Source organism: Zingiber officinale, chromosome 8B, assembly GCF_018446385.1.
Source record: "Zingiber officinale cultivar Zhangliang chromosome 8B, Zo_v1.1, whole genome shotgun sequence".
NCBI classification, from domain to species: Eukaryota; Viridiplantae; Streptophyta; class Magnoliopsida; order Zingiberales; family Zingiberaceae; genus Zingiber; species Zingiber officinale.
The window spans coordinates 49,481,692-49,501,547 of NC_056001.1; the positions used below are offsets into that span (position 1 = coordinate 49,481,692).

General features: G+C 39.3%; 2 protein-coding genes across 2 annotated transcripts; both read left to right on the forward strand.

The window, feature by feature from the left end:
- Window positions 1-546: 546 nt before the first annotated feature.
- Window positions 547-1,168, forward strand: LOC122017525. Its single transcript, XM_042575162.1, has 2 exons — window positions 547-834; window positions 916-1,168. Exons 1-2 carry the CDS (start codon window positions 564-566, stop codon window positions 1,026-1,028), a joined length of 384 nt encoding a protein of 127 aa, XP_042431096.1. The 5' UTR covers window positions 547-563; the 3' UTR covers window positions 1,029-1,168.
- A 13,158-nt stretch (window positions 1,169-14,326) lies between these two features.
- On the forward strand, window positions 14,327-15,345 carry LOC122016780 (protein SODIUM POTASSIUM ROOT DEFECTIVE 3-like). Its single transcript, XM_042574179.1, has 2 exons — window positions 14,327-14,875; window positions 14,973-15,345. The coding sequence occupies exons 1-2, from the start codon at window positions 14,401-14,403 to the stop codon at window positions 15,116-15,118; spliced, it is 621 nt and encodes a 206-aa protein (XP_042430113.1). The 5' UTR covers window positions 14,327-14,400; the 3' UTR covers window positions 15,119-15,345.
- Window positions 15,346-19,856: the final 4,511 nt, after the last annotated feature.

Below are 19,856 nucleotides of genomic sequence, written 5' to 3' on the forward strand. Positions count from 1 at the left end.
TTTTTTGTTGAGCTTTTTCAACTCTACAAACCTGTTAAAAAAGCTGCATTGGAGATGCTCTAAGTAATGTCGGTAGTGAACATAGGTAATGTCAATAGTGATGGTGAGATATATTAGACTGTCAATTAAAATGCTATATAAAAAAGGATCTAACAAAAATACCAAGTAAAAAAGTTTTGAACATTAACATGAAGTGAAGTATCTATAACTTGATGCAACCTTGTCTTGAATTACTATCTTGAATTTTACTATAACTTGATGCAGCCTTGTCTTGAATTACTATCTTAAAAAATAAAATTCATTCAAACCTTTATTATCTCTTGAAAATGAAGATAATTTGTAAAAGTAACATTATTTTTTTTAAAAAAAAAATACACACTTTAAAATTGACATTTGAAATTCCAATCCCTCCGGCGTCCACCACGACTACCAAATCCCTGTATCCTTCCTTCCCTTTTCTCACCCTCCGGCGGGTTTTGGTATCTACCCTTTTTCTTCACATAATAACGTAACGTAATCCCATCCCATCTCTTCCTTCCTGCCACAGAAGTCGATCGAGAGAGATGATCCAGCTTCTCTTCACCGTGCTGGCCGCGGAGGCCGCGCTGCTCTTCAGCACTACGCTCCGCAAGCTCGTCGTCATGGGCGTCGACCACCTCAAGCGCGGCCGCGGTCCCGTGGTGGTCAAGACCGTGGCCGCCACGGCCCTGGTAGTCTTCTGTTCCAGCCTCTATAGCATGGCCAAGATCAACCGCCGCTCCGTCGAGCACGGCACGCTCACGCCCACCGACCAGGTCCTTATGAGCCGCAACCTGCTCGAAGCCACCCTCATGGGTAAAAATCCTCCATTTAACACCACCTTTCTTCTTTCACAGCATTCGATTCAAAAGTTTCATCCCACCCAAAATTTCACAGGTTTCATTCTGTTCCTTGCGCTCGTAGTAGATCGCCTTCATCACTACGTTAGAGAATTGCGTTGGCTGAGAACCAGCTTGGACTCTGCGACGAAGCACGACAGAGCATTGTAACAAGAAACCAGCAGACTCTCCTAAATTAGATTGATTAATTTGTGTGGAAGATCGACAAACACTTGTAAATTTACTAGTATATCAGGCCATTAACTATCTATTATTCTATTTTAGTTAGTGCCGTGATCTATATATGGTTGATGTGGTAGCATTGGGAACCTCTAATTGTCCTAAAAAGTGAATATTCAATCCGAGAGGTAGGTCAACTCTCCCACTCGGCCTATTTTAGACGAGCTGCCCCACCAGTCTATTCAGTCGGATCAGCACCTCCAATCTGATCACCTCGCTCAGTTGGATCAGCTCCATCTATCTGATTGCAGCTCCTTCCCTGCTTGGCCCGTCGAGTGGACACTCCCATCTACTGGACTCCCACTTCATTCCTTTCGGTCTCCTCGACCCAACTTTCCTTTACTTAGCGGGTTGGGCCCTTTGGCCTAATTAATTCCATGTTATGTGGGAAGTATTACCACACATAAACTATATATATATATATATATACCCTGCGATATGTTCCATGTGGTTTGGTGCGGCGCACATCAAAATTAATGCTGGATCGATCCACTGATCGATCCAGCGAGGCTGAATCGATCAGTGGATCGATTCAGCCCCGCTTGTCTTCTCCCGTCGGTCGCCGTTGATCTTCACGGGATGCTGACGGATCACCTCTCGGGTAATATTTTCGTATATATATATATACTTTTGATTAATCACCACATCTCATTACTCTACTATTCATTTTTTCTCCACCTCTCCTTTGGAGACTGAATTGAGTATCGGAGTAACTGAGCTGAGCATCCCTTGGCCTCCATTCTAATTCTCCCTTTTCTCTCTTCCTATCTCTCTTCTTGTAAGGCTTCATGGATACGATCCTTGGCGACTGGTCCTCCTTAGCGTTCAAAGACTTCATCAATAAAGAAAATAGCTCATCAGACTATTTTTTTTTTTATGATCTCATATAGGAATGGTCTTTTTGTAGAGACGGGATCCTCTGTCTTGGAATCCCCATGCCCCACTCGCCATAGCCTACCCACCGTCGACAGCCTTTGGCCATCGGCTCGACCCAAATTATAACTTAGGGGGAAGGTAAACCCAAAGGGATCATGGCCAGCATGATTATGGTTGGATCCACGTGCGAAGGAGTTGGAGTGACAGCTGATCTAGGAAAGCCAGGGTCTGACAAGTGGTCGGAGTCTAGCAGTGATCGTGCATACTGCAAGGTGGGGGACACAGGGATTTCGGGACTGAGGATATTGTGATCCTGTTTGAGAGTCGAGGCTATGGATGCTGGGAGAGACGTGACGCTCCTGTTGACTATTGGTGAACTCCGAGTTAAAAAGACCTGCAACCACAACAGCGTCAGTGCCGAACCAGGGAGCGAGGGGTTCCTCGACGATGACCCTCCGACGCTTAAGTCAGTCTTCGGCGATGTATAAGCGAGGAAGCAGAGAAGCAGAGTAACAGTAGCTATAGTAAAGTATATCTCTACCTCCGTTGAAGCTTGGGGCCCTTTATATAGGGCTCCGAAGGCTCAAGTGCACGTTTCTCGAGGTGCGCACGCTTCTCAAAGCTTATCCTGAAAAGATATGTCAGGAGAGCGTCCCTGACATCATATCTCAATGACCCGAGCATATCTCTGACATGATAGTGGAAGTTTTCGCCGTACAATTCTCTACTGTCCATGCCGCCAACCATGCCATCTGTCGATGGCACGAATTCCCAGGAGGATATCGGCTGATCCTTCTTTTGTCTGTTAGTGGGCCGAGCGGGACAGCCGCTCGGCCAGCCCTTAGCCGGTCGGGTGATCTAGCCCTTTGGTCGAGCGGAGTGGTCGCTCGGCCAACATTCCACTATCAGACCTCCGTTGTCGTGCTGTGATCCTTTTTTACCGGTTCCAAGGTTCAATGTAAATCCGAGTGAACTAGCCGCTCAACGTATGTCTTATTTTGAGCGTCAGAAGTTCGGTGCCTAATCGAGCTGTGGTGATATTTGATCGGTACTTCTTTGTCTCGGTCGGACGAGTAAGTTATCCGATCGGCCAACGACACATAGACGTCGACCGCCTGGACTTTGACTTCCGCTGTGACCATGACCCTATGAGGGATGGGTCCTTATCACCGGATCATCCTGTTTGATTTTTACATGATTAGTATCATTCAGCTTTGCTATGGTGATCGAAGCAGTAAGTGGAACAGCAGCCTCGACACAAATTGAAGTTGTTATACCAAAAAGCCTCAGATAACAATTCAGTGGCACACTAACAAACAAGCGACGTATAGGATGAAAGTGGAGACCAAAGAAAATAAACTTTAAAATTTTAGATTTACCTGGTCGATCAAAATAGGCTTGATCTGCTGAACTCAAGGCTATCAAATTGAAAATGTTGAGGGTCTGAATTGGAAGAGTGATTAAGCTAGTTGCATTGAATTACCGAGTGGCTGAATTACTTTCCTCATGATGACCTTGGGTCGGGTGCGGTGAAGGCGCTGAGAGCGAGCGATTTCATCTTTTTGCCACGTGTTGTCGAGTGATTGAGTGCTAAGCTGCCGAGTGATTAATTGTGAGTGATCGAATCGTCGAGTGAGTTGACAAGTGCCGAACTGCCAAGCAGCTAATTGTAGAGTGAATAGGTAGAGTGTCAAGTTGATAAATAATAATAATAATAATAAATTCAGTTAATTACATTCATTAATTCTGAAATAATTAATATATTTTTTTATTAATTCATCATAATTAAAGATCAAATTCTAGATATCTACCTAAATTATTTTATCATGATAACATAGTTGACAAATAAGCCGAGAGTCAATGTTGACAAGTTGACCAATAAGCCGAGTGCCAAGTAGGCTGAGCACAATGTTTGTATTAAATATTAAAAAACTAGATTCGTCCCCTCTCCGCAATAGTACTTGGAAGTCGAACTGAATATGGTATTGGAAATGTGTTGTTGTTTGTTAATGGATAAATTGATTGCTTAGCTTATTATTGGCAGCCATTAAAGTTGAGTCTCTTTGAGAGGTGCACGGAAGCTAGCTATTGTTGGCAGCTAGGGGTCAAACGAGAGCAGGTTTACTATTTTTCGAATAGACTCGAGAAATATTTGATCTTTATTTAAAATTATTGAATTTGCAAATATATTCAATAATTTTTTTGAAGCTTAATTTGAATCCATAATAATTGGGTTGATCGTTCATGAGCTGCTCATGAGTTGAACTCAAATCAAATTTTAATTATTTTTACATAATTTTAATTTAAATATACTTAAATTAAGGTTCAAATCATTCGAACCAACTTTGAATCTAAGTCATTTCAAATTATAGTTCAAATATGCTTAATCAAAGTTCGAATAATTCGAATCGAACTCGAACTCGAATTTTATTTCGAATCGAGCTGGAGCTCGAACTAAAATTATTTGTATTTTCAAACTTCAAATATCATATATATATATATATATATATATATATTTAGGTCAAACTTAAAAATTAATATTTTCATATTATTCGTCAACTCAATTCGAATCGTTTGCACCCTGGTGAGAACCTTTAAAGTTGAGTCATAGGAATCTAATCAATTGAAATTATATAAATTCAAATTCAGACTTATCTAGGTTAAGATGGCATGGTAATCTCAAATTACTAGATGGACTTGGTTAGGCCGATCCAAGCGAGAAGGCTACTGCCGGGGCGCCGAGTGTCATGAGGTTGAAACGACCAAATCACCGACTAGCCAGAGTCGAGTTGTTGACTGTCAAGGTTCCAACTAGACTTCCATAGTCTGAATAAAACATCGCTGGATGAAGACGAGTAATCCCGAGTAGGGGCGCAAATGAATTAAGTCAGCTCGCGAGCTTTTCGAGCATGTTTAAATAATTTTGATTCGTATTTGAAATTATCGAATTCGAACCGAACTCGAATATATTTGATAATATTTTGTTCGAGTATTCGCAAGCCACTTTCAAACTTTTGTTTAATTTCATTATATATATTTTTTTTATTTTTGAAAATTAGCATCATAGCGATGTTGAATTAAATAATTAAGGTTCAAATAATTTGAATTTAAACTATTTTGAGCTAAAGTTCGATTATGCTCAAATTAAAGTTCAAACAATTCGAATCAAATTCGATAAATTTCATTTTGAATCGAGGTTGAACTAAAATTATTTATATTTTACTTTTAATCAAATTTGAATATCATATATATTTTTTGAGCTCGAATTTGAATAAATTCGAAATGAAATTTTATTTTGAATCGAGGTTGAACTAAAATTATTTATATTTTACTTTTAATCAAATTTGAATATCATATATATTTTTTGAGCTCGAATTTGAATATTATATTTTTCGAGCTCGAATTTGAATATCAATATTTTTATACTATTCTATTCGCTTTATTTGCGCCGCTACTCCCAAGTGCTGCGAGATTCGAACCGCCAAAGTGCTTCTTTAGCCCGAGTGGGAAGCGGAGAACTAAGTGGTACTCGAGTAATATGCTGAGTGCCCCCGAAAGGTACGTCAAGTGTTCCCAAGTCGAAAAGTCGAGTGTCAAGTTGGGTCACCAAGTGCCAAATCAGGAAGTCAAGTCGCTCGATTGCCGAGTCCGAGTGAGTTGCTGAGTTGGGAGACTGAGACTGAGTGGGAAATGAGATGTCAAGACCTGCGTTTGACATAATTTTCTAAAAATAAATTCATCCAGTGGTGGCTTCGAGGTCACTCTGACATTTATTTTCCATAATACAATAAAAAAATTACATACACAACCAAACATTGGTTGTTCAAGTGAACTGAGCATGCACCCAAACGCTATCACTGATAGAGATGTTGAGCGAAGCACACAGTAGAAAGAAGGAAGCGAAGGGGAAAGAAGGTGGATTTTATTCTTTTTCGTCTGCTCCAATGCATTTATCTTTCGGCCAAAGTAGGAGCCTCCTTATATAAAAAAAAATGTGAAACTGACACATCAACAACCCCCTAGAGTAGGTCCCACGGATACGGAGGGAGGTAAATATAGGCACATAATTGAAAGCGTATGACCGGGACGCTAACCACAGATAATGACACCCCGAGGATCAAATCCGGGACCTCTCAGTAACAAAATCATGCGCCTCCAACTGTGCTACACCCTGAAGACTAAATTTCTTTTTTAAAAGCATGGTCGGCAGGATTTGAACTTGTGCAGGCAAAGCCCATAGGATTTCTAGTCATGCCTGATAACCACTCCGTTATATAAGAGCTCTTATCCTTGGTTGAGTAATCAACCTTCATTGTCTCTAGCCGCAAATCAAATCGATGTTTACAAATTCGTCATTAATCTGTACATTAATACATCCGTTATATACTTGAGCAACAAGAAAGAGAACGATTTATGTGCCAAAATAGTGATAGATTTACTTGGGTCTATTATCGATGTGCATAGGTTATATTAATACATGAGTTAACTTAATTCAATAGAATATGAACTCTCCTCATAAATGTTACAATTTTAAAGATTGTGATGCATTATAAATCAACCTCATAATCACTTATTTTTTAATACAAGACTAAACTCTCATGCAATTGAGAGACTTCCACATCCACCTTTCTTTTCTCCGTTCGAATTTATTAACCTTGTTTTCTTGCTTCATTGATTTATCGTTGTAAAGGCATTAATTTTGTATGAGATTTCTCCATCTTAAAAAAAAAAAAAAAAAAAACAGGGGATAAGTATTGATAATGGATTTCTAAGTGATTTACCTTAAGCAGAAGTAGGTCATGGAATAGAACCTAGGGTCAGATCCATTCAAAATATTTGTATTAGAATTGATTCAGCGCCCCTTCTGTCGCACACGAGAGGCGCCCAACTCATCTTATTTCCATTGCTTACTAACTCAAATCTCCACACAACAAACACTATGCGAATTAATGGAAATACAAGCACTTTAACTTTCAAGGTCCGGAAACTTTCAACATTCTCAACTCTCAAAAATGGAAAACAGAATCAAATTGCAATTTGAGAATTGAATGAATTAGAATGAAAGATTGATTTTTCTTTTATATGGATGAAAGAGACAAAGCTGCATTGGGACATAGTGTGATAGTAAACGGTAGGATAAAGAGTTTGAAACTCACTTAGGGCACCTAATACGTTTATGGTGGTCAAATCACTCATTATATTGGGCCCAAATTAATTTATATTTTTTAATTTTATTTTGATAACCAGTAAAAAATTTTCACATAGGTCGGTCACCTTAAAAAAAAAACAATAAAAACAACAAAAAAGAGTCCTATGGATGTGATGCAATGATAAAACAGCTGCCAAAGGGACAATAAAGAGGAGGGAGAAGAAGTCTGCCCCTCTTTGTACTGGGCCCTGACCAAACAGTGACTACAGCATCGTGGCTTATTTCAGCCCAATAAAGTGAGCTGATTTTCAGCCCAATTTGGCTTGATTTTCAACCCTCCTTTTGCACGCTCAAAACATAATTTATTTTTCCAGAAATGATTTTCTGCCTAGTAAAACAAACAACGGTTTGGGCATATATCTGCAACCCTACAGGCTAGAGTACTGAAATGGATTAAAAAAATTCTCTAGGTCAACATATTATACTGGCCTATATCTGTAATTCCATGTCTGTTCAAGAAAACTTTGAAACATTGCTGCAAATATAACAAAACTTTTACTCGATTCCATTGCTGAAACTAAAATTCAAACAAGGGCAATGACTCTGTCTCCATTAGCAAAGAAAAATTTGCGACTCTTTGGATGCTGATGGGTTGGTGCCCAGTCAATTCAGTCCTCAGCTCCATCTCAAAAAGTACACACAAGAGATGGATCAAGAAGCATATTCTATATATACTCTCTTTAACTTGTTTGAGCATATAGAAAACATCAAATTATTAGCAGGGGCCTCTCTCATTTGAACTCCCAAGTAGCTGAGTTGTTCACTCTGTCTCCTACACATCTAAAAGTTAATACACAGACTGTGACTTTTGGACGAGTGAAGCTTAATCATATGCAAATTAATTGTATAAAGTAGCAGGAAATGCCAGGAAGATGTTCGATACTCGTGCACTTATGTCCTCTTTGTTGTTTGACTGATAGAAATGCTCATCTGATATCAGTCCACATGGTCCACCAGAAATTGTGTGTTTGATGCCAACTTGTGTAGGGAAGTGCACCATCACTGTACGAGTGTGGCTCTTTTCTCGCTTAACGTGAGGGAGGTGCTGCACCTGCACAGGGAAACAACGCATGCTCCAAAATCAGGTCCTTATTTTATGTTTCTCTTCTGGACTTTGCTCTGCTACGAGTTGAACTCATGTGAAGGTAGGCCTTGTGCATGTCCAATGACTAGAGATTGTTTATTGCATCATTGCAGGAAAAAGTTGGATCTCGCCAGCTTGCCCGAGATTTCTGTGTTTGATTCGCAATTGTAATTGAGATTGTTTGTTATAGTAAACTCAAGGGGAAGGAGAAGGTCAAGTATTGCACCTGTGGTTAATGATGGATCCACAAGATGATACAAAGCACTTTAGCAGTGAGGATTTCAGTAATGCATGCTGTCATGTGTTCCTGTCCACCTTCTTAATTATATCCTCTTTTTCTCTTTCAATTATATTCTCTTCCTCTCCAACAACACTTAATTATGTACCAGAAGATACTTGCTAGATGTATCTCAACTGTATCTATTATGCTCCTTGAAGTCTTTGAAGTTCTACAATGATTCTTTTGCTATTTGAGTCCAAAAAGACCATATAATTCTAGTTAAAATTGGTAGTTGGATTTAAATTTATCAAATTCCACAAACGGCAATATGCTACATTCTTTTGTGCCTTTAGAGTCCTACTTTGATTTTCCTCTTATTGTTTGGGTCCTAAAAGATCATTTAGTACTTTTGACCAAAATGGTTACATATGCATCAGCAAGCTAAGTCAAATTTTATTGTATTCCATTAAACTTGGGAGTTCAATCATGGTTTAGTTTCAATAAAAAAAAATAAAAAAATAAGAGGGACCAAAATTAGTAAATTTTCACAATTAAGTTATTATTATGTTCTTTGGAGCTTGTCTAGTCATTATATGTTATACTTTTCCTTTCATTTCACTAAAGAAAGATCAATGTTAAATAATAATAACAACTAAATTTTTATCTCGTTAGGTGGAGTTGGCTATATTAATATTCATATATTATTGAACTTGGTTCTCTATTATTTTTTTATTTATATTTTAAATAAATTTTATTTTATTTTAGCATTGCTAACCAACTTTTTTTTATGTGTGTATCATCTAATATAAACATTTATATCATTTAAATTTAAAATATGATTTTTTTTTAAAAAAAATCAATTGATGCAATTTTAAGTTTGTTTCTCGTTTCCAGTGTTCTTATTTCTTAAGAGACAAAAAGACCTTATGTTGAAATAGTTTATTAAACTCATGTTTGATCTCTGATTATTTATACGGATCTTGTCTAAAATGGGGGGAAATGATGCGCTGGCCAAAAACTATGATGTGGATCATGAAAAGACTATGAGCTTAAAGAAAATGGAGTCGAGCGCTCTTGTGTGTCTAAAACATAAAGTAGAGGGAAAAAACGTAAGTAGTCGGGTCAAGGAGGGGTCCCGGCGCAGATACTCCGACGCTCAAGTCAAATAGATGATCTCAGGAAAAAGAATGCAAGTAAAAGTAGTAAAGAACAATGGACTCTGAATGCATAATCTTGCGTGTACCTGCGCCTTTAGATGAATACCCTTTTTATAGTGTTGCCTTTCCTTTGTACATGAATCTCAAGGCATTGTCAAAAAAAGGACCAACCATTCTAAACACTTTCCAAAAATAGATCCACCACTTCTATGATTTACAGAATATAAGCTTCCCTTGTAAAGAATGCACAAAGAATATTCTCCTATTTCTCTAACAACTGTTACACAAGATGCCAAAAAGGAATATTAGGTCGTTGGATTAATGAACCCCTGATATGCTTTGCTGGTAGGCCGATTGAGTCCCCCGTGTCGTTCGATCGGAGTTCATTTAAGGACAAGGTTGGATTGGCTAAAGAATGATGTTCCTCTCGACGACTCAGTCTCTTTACTCTGTTTCAGAGTCCGATCGGGTCGTATGCTTAGCACATCTGATCAGCGCATAAGTCCGATCAGCTAGGATACTTGGTCGAAAGGTGTGACTAAGCTAGCCCGCCCCAAGTGACCAAACAAACTTGACTCGAAAGGACACTTATATAGATCGGGGTTTCATCAATCTTAAGGGGCTCCGGATCTGATCGGACAAGAGCTCTGATCGGTTAGAACACTCGGTCTGATGACCGTGCTGGCCCCAAATGTTGACCTCTACATGACTTTGACCGCCACATCAGCCAGTTGCCTTGACTTTGGCCCCAACCCGGGGGGAGGGGCTACATTACACATTATATAACAAGCCTCTCCTTCAAGTGTAGTCGAAAGAGACTACAAACCTGACTGACTAGACACTTGTGCTTTTTGTATCTTTTGTTTTCCAATCGGGTGCTCGGTGTCTTCACTATCACTCAACTCAAGCTAACGTCACACCATCACCTCGAAAATAAGGGATGTTACTTACCATTAATGTTTGGTATGATGAGTACTTCTTTTCATCATAAGCTTGCTTAACGCCTCCCATCCTTGTGGCATGTATCCTTCTATCACGTGTCACACGTTTGTGAAAAAGAATATCTGGAATGATAGACTACTGTTGAGATTTGATGTGACCCCTGCTGGTTCAAATTCAATGATCCAGTTTAAGTCTCTCTCTTTTGCTTCCATGATCGAACGACTATAGGGGACCACCGCTAGAGTTTTTATGGATTACATCCTTTCATGCAACTTTATCATTTTCACATTCTCATCTTCTTCTTCGCTTTCTTCTTTACCCTCCTTCGCTGTCGTCAACAATTGTTCGAGTTCCCTGCTTCCATCGTAAGTTCTTTTTGCTTTCTTTCCTCCGTGTACTCTTCCTTTCCTAATGGTTGTTGCTCCTCCCATCGCCATCCACGGGCTCTAGTATACTTCCACTGTCTCCAACTTCAATAGTGAAGAGAAGTAGATCAGATGTGTCTCAGTTACCATCTTCCCTATGACTATCACATCATCATCCCGACTGGCTACAATTGTCCCAATTAGGGGTGTAAACGAATCGATCCAGTTTGTCAACTTTTCGAGCCGATTTGTGAGCTTTTCGAGCTGACTCGATAAATATTTGATTCGTATTCGAACTTATCGAATTCAAGCCGAAGTTGAACATGTTCAAACTTTTTTTCGAGCGGAACTAGAGCCCAAATTATTTAGTTTGATAGTTCGCGAGCCACTCGCGAGCTTTAATATTTTATTAATATAATATAATTATATATTAAATAAATAAATTTTGAGCTTTTCGAGTACTTATTCTTGAGCAATAGTTTGAATAGCTCACGAACATGTTCGAATCTTTCGAGCCGAACTCAAACTCAAGCTTTGATTCAAGCCAAATCTGAACCAAAAATGTTAAAGTACTTTTCGAGCTTTGAATCAATCTCGAACTCAAATATAATTAATTCGAGCCGAATTTGAGCCGAATTTGAGCCTTAGATTTTTCTTCATATTCAGATTGATTTGATTCGTTTACACCCCTAGTCCCAATCTCCTTTCGGTTGGCTACTTAACTTTTTTCAAAGATCAATTTATTATTGGCCTTCGTTTTCCCCTACATCCATTTTTTATTGAAGTTTGCAACTGCTTTCATATTCCGCTCCAACAGTTAGTCCCTAATTACATTATATTACCATGTGGAATCATTATCCTATTTTGTTTGTACCAAGTCCCCCTATACCCCCGAGTCTTCCGTTATTTCTTTTATCCAAAGAAATCTGAGCCGGGTGTGCTCATCTTCTAAGCCCGAGTGGACTCTATTTTCTTTGATAAGATGCCCTCTTTCAACAAAGGTTGGAAGCCGCATTATTTCTACCTCCAATCGGTACTTCCAGTAACTTTCCCCACCGTCTGGCAAATGAAATTGCCCCCTCCTCCCGAGTTGGGTGTATTTCGATGGGCATTGGTCAACCGTACTGCTTCCAGTCAATTGATTGGTCTGAAATTCAATATCCATAAGCTGCTCGTGGAAGACGTTATGTACATCTTCAGGCTTAGCCCTATCCGAGCCCGACTCCTCGACAACTTCGGTGAGAAATTCGACCTCCCTTTATTGTTTTATTTGACTGATTTTTCTTCTTATTTTACAGCCAAAACAATGTAGAAAGTTTGTCTTAGTGATTCTACCAAGTTGGATGATTAAGAGATGGGCAAACACGGTGCGACCGAGCTAGAAAGTTGTGGGCTTGCGCCGATCTGATCGACCGAGGTGCTAACCGACGGAGAAGATGCCAGTCGAGTCGTAGAGAGTGACGCAACTATAAATACTGAGGAGATGTCACCTTCTTGACCTTCTTTGCAGTATATGGAGATTCCTTCTGCATCCGCTACCTTTGGCGAACCACTAGTTCAACGCCAAAGGCGCAAGAGAGGCCGATTGGCCACACTTGCACAACAAACCTCCATTGAAGCATCGACTCCATGTCCATTCTTCTGAGTGGGGAGAGAGTTCCCCATCCCTCCCTTCTGCACCCAGAGCCCACCATTCCACTCCTGCTTCATCCGAGCAGACACCTTCACTCTCTGACCTGTCGATCGGCTCGATCGCCACTATGCCAATCTCATTTTTGCCACCCCTTAGACCAAACCGTTGCAACCCAGGTCCAAAATATCCTCCACTCCTTATAAGTAGAAGTCCAAGTTCAAGTCCATCACACAGGGCCAAGTGGACAACCTAAACCCAAGAAAATCATTACGACTTTAAGATTGCCTTTACAAGAGTGGCTCTCCACCAGCTCTTCAGAGTCTTTTGTCCAGTGCGCAATCTTTCTTTATTTCAAACAGGATTATATATCATTAAAAAATATATCTTATTTTGATTTATTAAAACAACATTTCAACCCTAATTTAATATTTAGAAAACTCCTTTATGCATCTTCCAACATCTTTCATTAAATGTATTTAAAAATGTGATGTAGCCCCAGGGCTACGGTGTAGAAGGAGTGTCAAGTTGTCACCAAGGTATATGTGATTTGATCCTCAATTATGACGTATTTATAGGGATTTTTTCTCCAAATGAAGCACACAACCATGGGATGTTGGGTTTTTGGGTCATTCGCCTCGAGCGCTTATTGATTGATACGGGATCAACCCAACTTCAAAGGGTCATAACTTTTGACTCAGAACTTAGAATTAAGCTTTATCGATGGCTACATTTCTAAATCTACATTGTTTTGAGGGAACCCATAACTAGCAAATTTCGAACTCAAATTCCATTATTTAGATCATTTTCAGAGCATCTTTGCTATTTTTAGCAATTTCTATTTTTATATTATTTAGGATAATTTTAATATTTCTGATATTTATAGGTACTAATTTATTATATCAGTATCTTATTCTATTAATTTTAATTTATATCATCTCTTTTCTTTCTCTATAAGACTGGAGGTTCATATTTTTCTTTACTTTCTTAATCTTAGAATTTAAAGTCTATATAAACACATGTCTTAACTGTGTGAGGAATCATTCCTGAATTATTAATAATTTTTTTTTTAACAAATAATGGATTTTCTCTTTGGTATTCTTCGGGTTAACTTCTTGTTTTGTCCTTCAATTTATCTTGTTGTCTTGCTCGTAGAATAATCTCTATCTTATCCCGTATCACTTATTTATGTTAACGGTCTATAAGAAATTTTCATAATCTCTATCTTATCCAGTATCACTTATTTATGTTAACGGTCGATAAGAAATTCTCACGGAACAGTATCAGTTATCCCAGATTTAATATTATTTGGTTTATTATTTTTTTTTACAAAAAAATATGATGTAATTTTGATAAAAATTTTGTAAGAGGTTGCAACTTTTTGTCAACGATAGAATAAGAACGGATATTTTAAATATGGATTATGGGTTGTTTGATACAGAATCTTTTTTGATTTTGTGTCAATTTAATTAGCGTGAATTAGTGTTTCGTTCTCATCCAGGGTGGAGAGACGTATCACCCTATTTGAGCTTTAGCCAGGATCTTATAAGTAACATGAGGTAAATTATAAGATGAATGTATAATCTATCCTCAAATGGTTAAAGAGTAGAAGAATTTTTTTACAACATATATCTTTTAAAATTTTGATCTCTGTCTCATTATAATTAATAAATTTATCATTCGAAAAAAATAGATCAGTCCGGTTGCCCCAGCCCTTCTGGCTCGGCCATGGGTCCCTATAAAGGCACCATGAGCTTACCTTACTTCAGCGCTCGGCTATACACGCGCATGCACCGACTGTAGCAGTAAGGAGGAAGGAGATGAAAGGGGTGAACTTCTCCTGCGTGTCCCCTGCGTCGGCGGCGATATGCGCTAGCATCGACCGTCGCTCCATCGTCCGGCCGACCACCGGCCAAATTTCCCATATTCGAAACCCACGGCGAGCCAAGCCGATCCCGGCTCTCGCCTCGACCTCATCTCCCGCTTCTTCCTCCAGATCCCACGACCACCGAACCAGGAAGAGTTTGGACAGCGCCCCGTCGGAGCTGCGCAGCCAGCGGGTGTCCTCGCGCCACCTGCTGCACGACGACGACGACGACGACACCCTCACTGACGTCGTCGACGCCTTATTCCCCACCTTCGACTCCGAACTCCCCCCTCCTCTCCTCTCTCTCGATTCATCGCCCCATTACCTTCCCGTGGCCTCTCCAGCTCTCTCGACTGTGCATTTGAGGGTGTCCCTGCACTGCAAAGGCTGCGAATCGAAGGTCAGGAAGCACATCTCAAGAATGGCAGGTGAGAGTAGAGTAGTATATATATATATTAATTAATATTATATATAGTATCGATCGAACTTATTTAAGAATGATGCATATGATTTTGTCAATTGCAGGGGTGACATCGTTTAACATAAACTTTGAGATGAAGAAGGTGACGGTCGTCGGAGACATAACGCCGTTGGGAGTTCTGAACAGCATCTCCAAGGTGAAGAGTGCAGACTTCTGGCCTTCGGCGCCGCCATCATCACCTTCGTCTTGATCAAATAATTAACTATATAACTATATATATATGCAAAATCTCTGCTAGCTCGAATCAACATTAATTATTTCCGATCCTCGATCTCATGTGTGTTAATTCCGTCGCATTTCCTGTTGTTTTTGTTTTCTATCTGAAAGCTACGGCGCAGTCAAAATTCAAAATTGTTGTTTAGCCTGTGCATGCACTTGGCTGAAAAATCAGAGGTATATGAGCCAATGTTCAATTTAGTTGCAGCAATTTACTAAAACGCGTAGCTAATCGTATATTATATTTATCAAAAGGCGCAGGGTATATAGTTTGGTTTATATCAAAAGGTGCGGAAAAAAATAAAACAATTCTTAGTTTACCCCTTTGACAACATGTCAACTTCTTGTTTTCAATCATCATTTTCCAAGCATTTAAGTCACAAATTGAATTGAAAATTAATTTGTGGTTCGGATGCACGTCCTCTCAACATCTCTCTCCCTTCATCCCTCTGCCTGGTTTTATAAACACGAAAGAAATATGAACCTCCTTCGCTTGTCATTCCTTCTCGTGTTGATTAGCCGGATTGCAAAATACCAGTTAGGGTTTAGTGATCCGTAAGAGCTTCAAGAGGAATCCAAAGGATAACAACAGTTAAGAACGTCAGCGTTGAAGGACAAACTTCTAGCAAGAGTGAAATTAGTAGAAGAATACAGTTAAAGATTTAGCGATGTTGAAGGGCGCTGGAATTCCGTTCTGTTTCAATTTCCCTGTACAAGAACAGAACTTTTCCTAGCAACCCGCATGTTCGATCAAACATGTGTTTGATCAATCAAGCAAGTTCTTGAATGATCAAAGCACACCTTGATCGAAGTACAAGATCGTTGGCCTCTTGTGTTGGTATTCCAAAAATGATACAAAGAAAACTAACTAATTACGTACCGAAATTAAAGAACTAGTTGTACCTTTCCTTTGTAGCTAAAGATCTCTTGATCTTCTGCCATATTCCTCTCCTCTTCTTGGACGTCGTGTGGGCGACGATCTACCAAGACAAAACCACCCTCCTTCTCTTCTCGGTTTCCAAACCGCCGGCTACAAAAGGAGCTCTTAGGATGGGGCACATTCTCTTCTTCTTCCTCTTCTTTCTCTTCTTCCTCTTCTTCAAGTCGCCGCCCTCCAAGGAGTAGAAGAGGGGGCGCCGACCTTAGCAAGGAGGGGGTCGCCGACCCTAGCAAGGAGAGGGGCCGCCGGCTCTTAGCAAGGGAAAAGGGGAGGGGCGCCGACCCTAAGTGAGGAGGAAAGGGAGGGGCGCTGGCCACAAGGAGGAGAAGAGAGAAAATTAGGTTTTAGGAGCCACCACTTACTCCTTTTTATAGGCTTGCTGTCGATTACAAAGAAAGAAAAATAACAGAATTCTGTTTAGAAAAAAGTCTCCCTTTCTATAACCAAGTTAAACCAAGTCAAGTTAAACCAAACCAAGTTAAACCAAGCCAAGTTACACCAAACCAAGTTAAACAAAACCAAGTTAAACCAAACCAAGTTATGAATGGGTGGATGCGAAGCTTTATATAAAGGCTACAATAGGGACCTAGAGGAGGAATTGGTTTATGCCTCCTGATGGGCTTGGACTTCCTGTGTTCGGCCCGAACACTCAAGCCAAGTCTATCAATAATAACTCATACCACTAATGATTTATTATTGAACTACCGCACCAATCCCATATTACAATATGAGCTCCTTTTTTATCATGAGTGCGTTAATATCTCTGTGTTTAAGATATCGTATGCCCGTTAATTAATTTAATTACCGACAACTCAATTAATTAACATATGATTCCAAGAGTAGTATCACTCAACTTTATTATCATGCCGGACTAAATCCACCTACAGGGTTTACATGATAATCCTTATGAGCTCCTCAAGGGGGCATCATCAACCTAAATAATTAGGACACAGTTTCCTTCTATAATCAACAACACCATATAAACAGTATTATTTCCCAACTCATCAGGCCTATTGATTTAACGAATAAATCTCACCCATTGATAAATTAAAGAAATAAATATTAAGTATACGTGCATGTTATTATTTAGGGATTAAGAAAACGCACATCCATAATAACAGAGGTTCTGTTCTTTTATGTAGTCAGTATAAATCGAACAACCTTAAATGGTCCTGCTCAATACACACATAGTGTACTAGTATAATTTTATAGTCAAGACAAACTAATATCAAATTACACTACAACCGTTCCAATGGTTCGTCCCTATCCATCTTGGTTGTGAGCTATTATTTATAATTTATAAGGAACCGATAACATGATCTTCTGTGTGGCACCACACACCATGTTATCTACAATATAAATTAAATGGACAATTGCATTCACATATATATAAATATAAAATACAGACATTTGACCAAAGTGATTCTCATTTCAAAATATTTCAAAATAGATGTTCATACAAAAGCTAGGCTTATAGTATACATCCCAACAGATGTATGTATAGATTTATTACTGTAAAATAGGGTAGTGATGTAAAAAAAAAGTTACAATTTGGTTGCAAAGGGCGATGACAAAAATCGTGTTTATGGTTTTATTGGATGTTTGGGGAATAAATATTCAACAACACTTGCAATATGATATACTCCAATACTTAATCGATTTGCAAGGTGCTCCACTATGATGCTAGGTTTCAGCTAGACCTTGCTCATGCATGTTAGGTTAATATGGTAGGTATCAGGGCGTTGGGTCTGATATGTGATCATATCAGGCTCACTTTCTACCTTGATCAAAAGTTTTATTTGATACCATATCTACCTTCTCTCTCGCTCAACCCTTCATAGTGATTGGGAGTTTGCATAAATCCAATTACCCTTGGTCCATCAATGTGTTTATACCAAAGGCCACTTATCGACCCAAAATTATTTGATTACACCCATTTAACATGTTGTTAGGTTCTGTGTGTTGGAGCAATCTCGGTACCCTAGGTTTTGATGTTTGGGCAAAAGTTTAAGTTAGGTTTATTGTTATATTTGATATGTATTGTGACTGTGCAGGATACAAGTACAACAAGAAAAGTCCAAGTGTGATCTTAGCAAAGGAGGAAAGTCCAAGGATGAGTCTTGGCGGTGTAAGTCCAAGCATGTAGTCTTGGCAATATAAGTCCAAGTGTGATTTGACAATGGACGAAGTCCCAGAGGTGCGACCTCTTGGCAAAGGAAGACCCGACAACAATGACAAGACCAATGGAAGCTCCAGAAGGCAAGACGTGAAGGATAGAGAGGCATCCGAGGGATGCAAGGCTGATGGAGGAGGCTAGAAGGCTAGGTCTAGGTTGATCGGGCGAGGACGAGTGCTGAGTGAATGCACTCGAGGGTAAAATCCTAGAATTAGGGTTTTACTGTAGTGTTACTGTAGCAGTGTTGCAACGTCAATGTAACATTACTGTAGCAGTCGACTGTGGTTTCATCATTCGACTGGTGTAGTCAACTGGGTAGTCGACTGAGAGCGAATAGAATGCTTCTATTTGCTCGGCCAGTGTGGAGCAGTCGACTGGTACTTTTACCAGTCGACTGGTACTTTTACCAGTCGACTGGTATTGAGCCGTTGGGATGTAACGGTCGAATTTCCACAAGAGGGCAGTCGACTAGTAGGCGGGATTTTCCAATCAGTGGCGTATATAACCAAGCCTTGGGAGCTTGGTTGAGGTTGACGAAATGGAGGTGGTTAACCCCTATTAATAGTCTACCTGTGCCCTAGCGTTTCAAGTGTTCTTGTGAGAGTTGTGGTGAGGTTTCTCCACCCACAAGGAGCTACGTGAGATAGTCAGAGTTTGCCGGGGAGTCTTCCACTGATGAATCGGGATCGTTCACCTTATGGATGGCCGTGGAGTAGTAGCCCTGATCTCCGAACTAGCTATTAGAGTGTATACTAAAAGTCTAGCTTTTTGTATAAATATATAAAAATCACATTGGTCAAATGTCTATATTTATGCAAAGTGTAGTTGTCTATTTAATTTATATTGAAGATAACATGGTGTGAGGAGACACACAGAAGTTCATGTTATCAGTTCCTTATAAATTATAAACAGTTGTTCACAACCAAGATGAAATGGGGCAAACCATTGGAGTGATTGTAGTGTAATTAGGTATTAGTTTATCTTGATTAATAAATTGCACTAGTACACTATGAGTGTATTGAGCATGACCATTTGAGGTAGTATCTTTTTATACTGACTATATAAAAGAATAATCTCTCTTATTATGGAAGTGCGTGCTCTTAATCATGATATAATAATAAGCACGTATACTTAATAGTCATTTCTTTGATTTATCAAAGGGTGCGATTTAGCTCATTAAATCAATAGGCCCAATAAGTTGGGAAATGATATTATTTATATGGTGTGTTGTTGATTATAGAATGAAACTGTGTCCTAGTAATCTAGGTTGTTGATGTCCCCTTGAGGAGCTCATAAGGATTGTCATGTAAACCCTGCAGGTGGACCTAGTCCTGCATGACAATGAAGTTGAGTGGTACTACTCTTGGAGCTAGATATTAATTAAGTGAGTTGTTAGTAACTCATTTAATTAATGGACATTCGATATCTTAAACACAGGGTGACTAACACACTCATGATAAGAAGGAGCCCATATAGTAATATGAGATTGGTGCGGTAGTGCAATAATAACTCTTTAGTGGTATGAGTTATTATTGATGAACTTGAGTTGGGTGTTCGGGGTGAATACGGGAAGCTCAAGCTCATCAGGAGACCAAA

Excerpts from the sequence above, each read along its gene's own strand:
- LOC122017525 (XM_042575162.1), top strand. The coding sequence starts at position 564 with ATGATCCAGCTTCTCTTCACCGTGCTGGCCGCGGAGGCCGCGCTGCTC. Across the intron at positions 835-915 it reads GCTCGAAGCCACCCTCATGG|GTTTCATTCTGTTCCTTGCG; the intron begins GTAAAAATCCTC and ends AAAATTTCACAG.
- LOC122016780 (XM_042574179.1), top strand. The coding sequence starts at position 14,401 with ATGAAAGGGGTGAACTTCTCCTGCGTGTCCCCTGCGTCGGCGGCGATA. Across the intron at positions 14,876-14,972 it reads GCACATCTCAAGAATGGCAG|GGGTGACATCGTTTAACATA; the intron begins GTGAGAGTAGAG and ends TGTCAATTGCAG.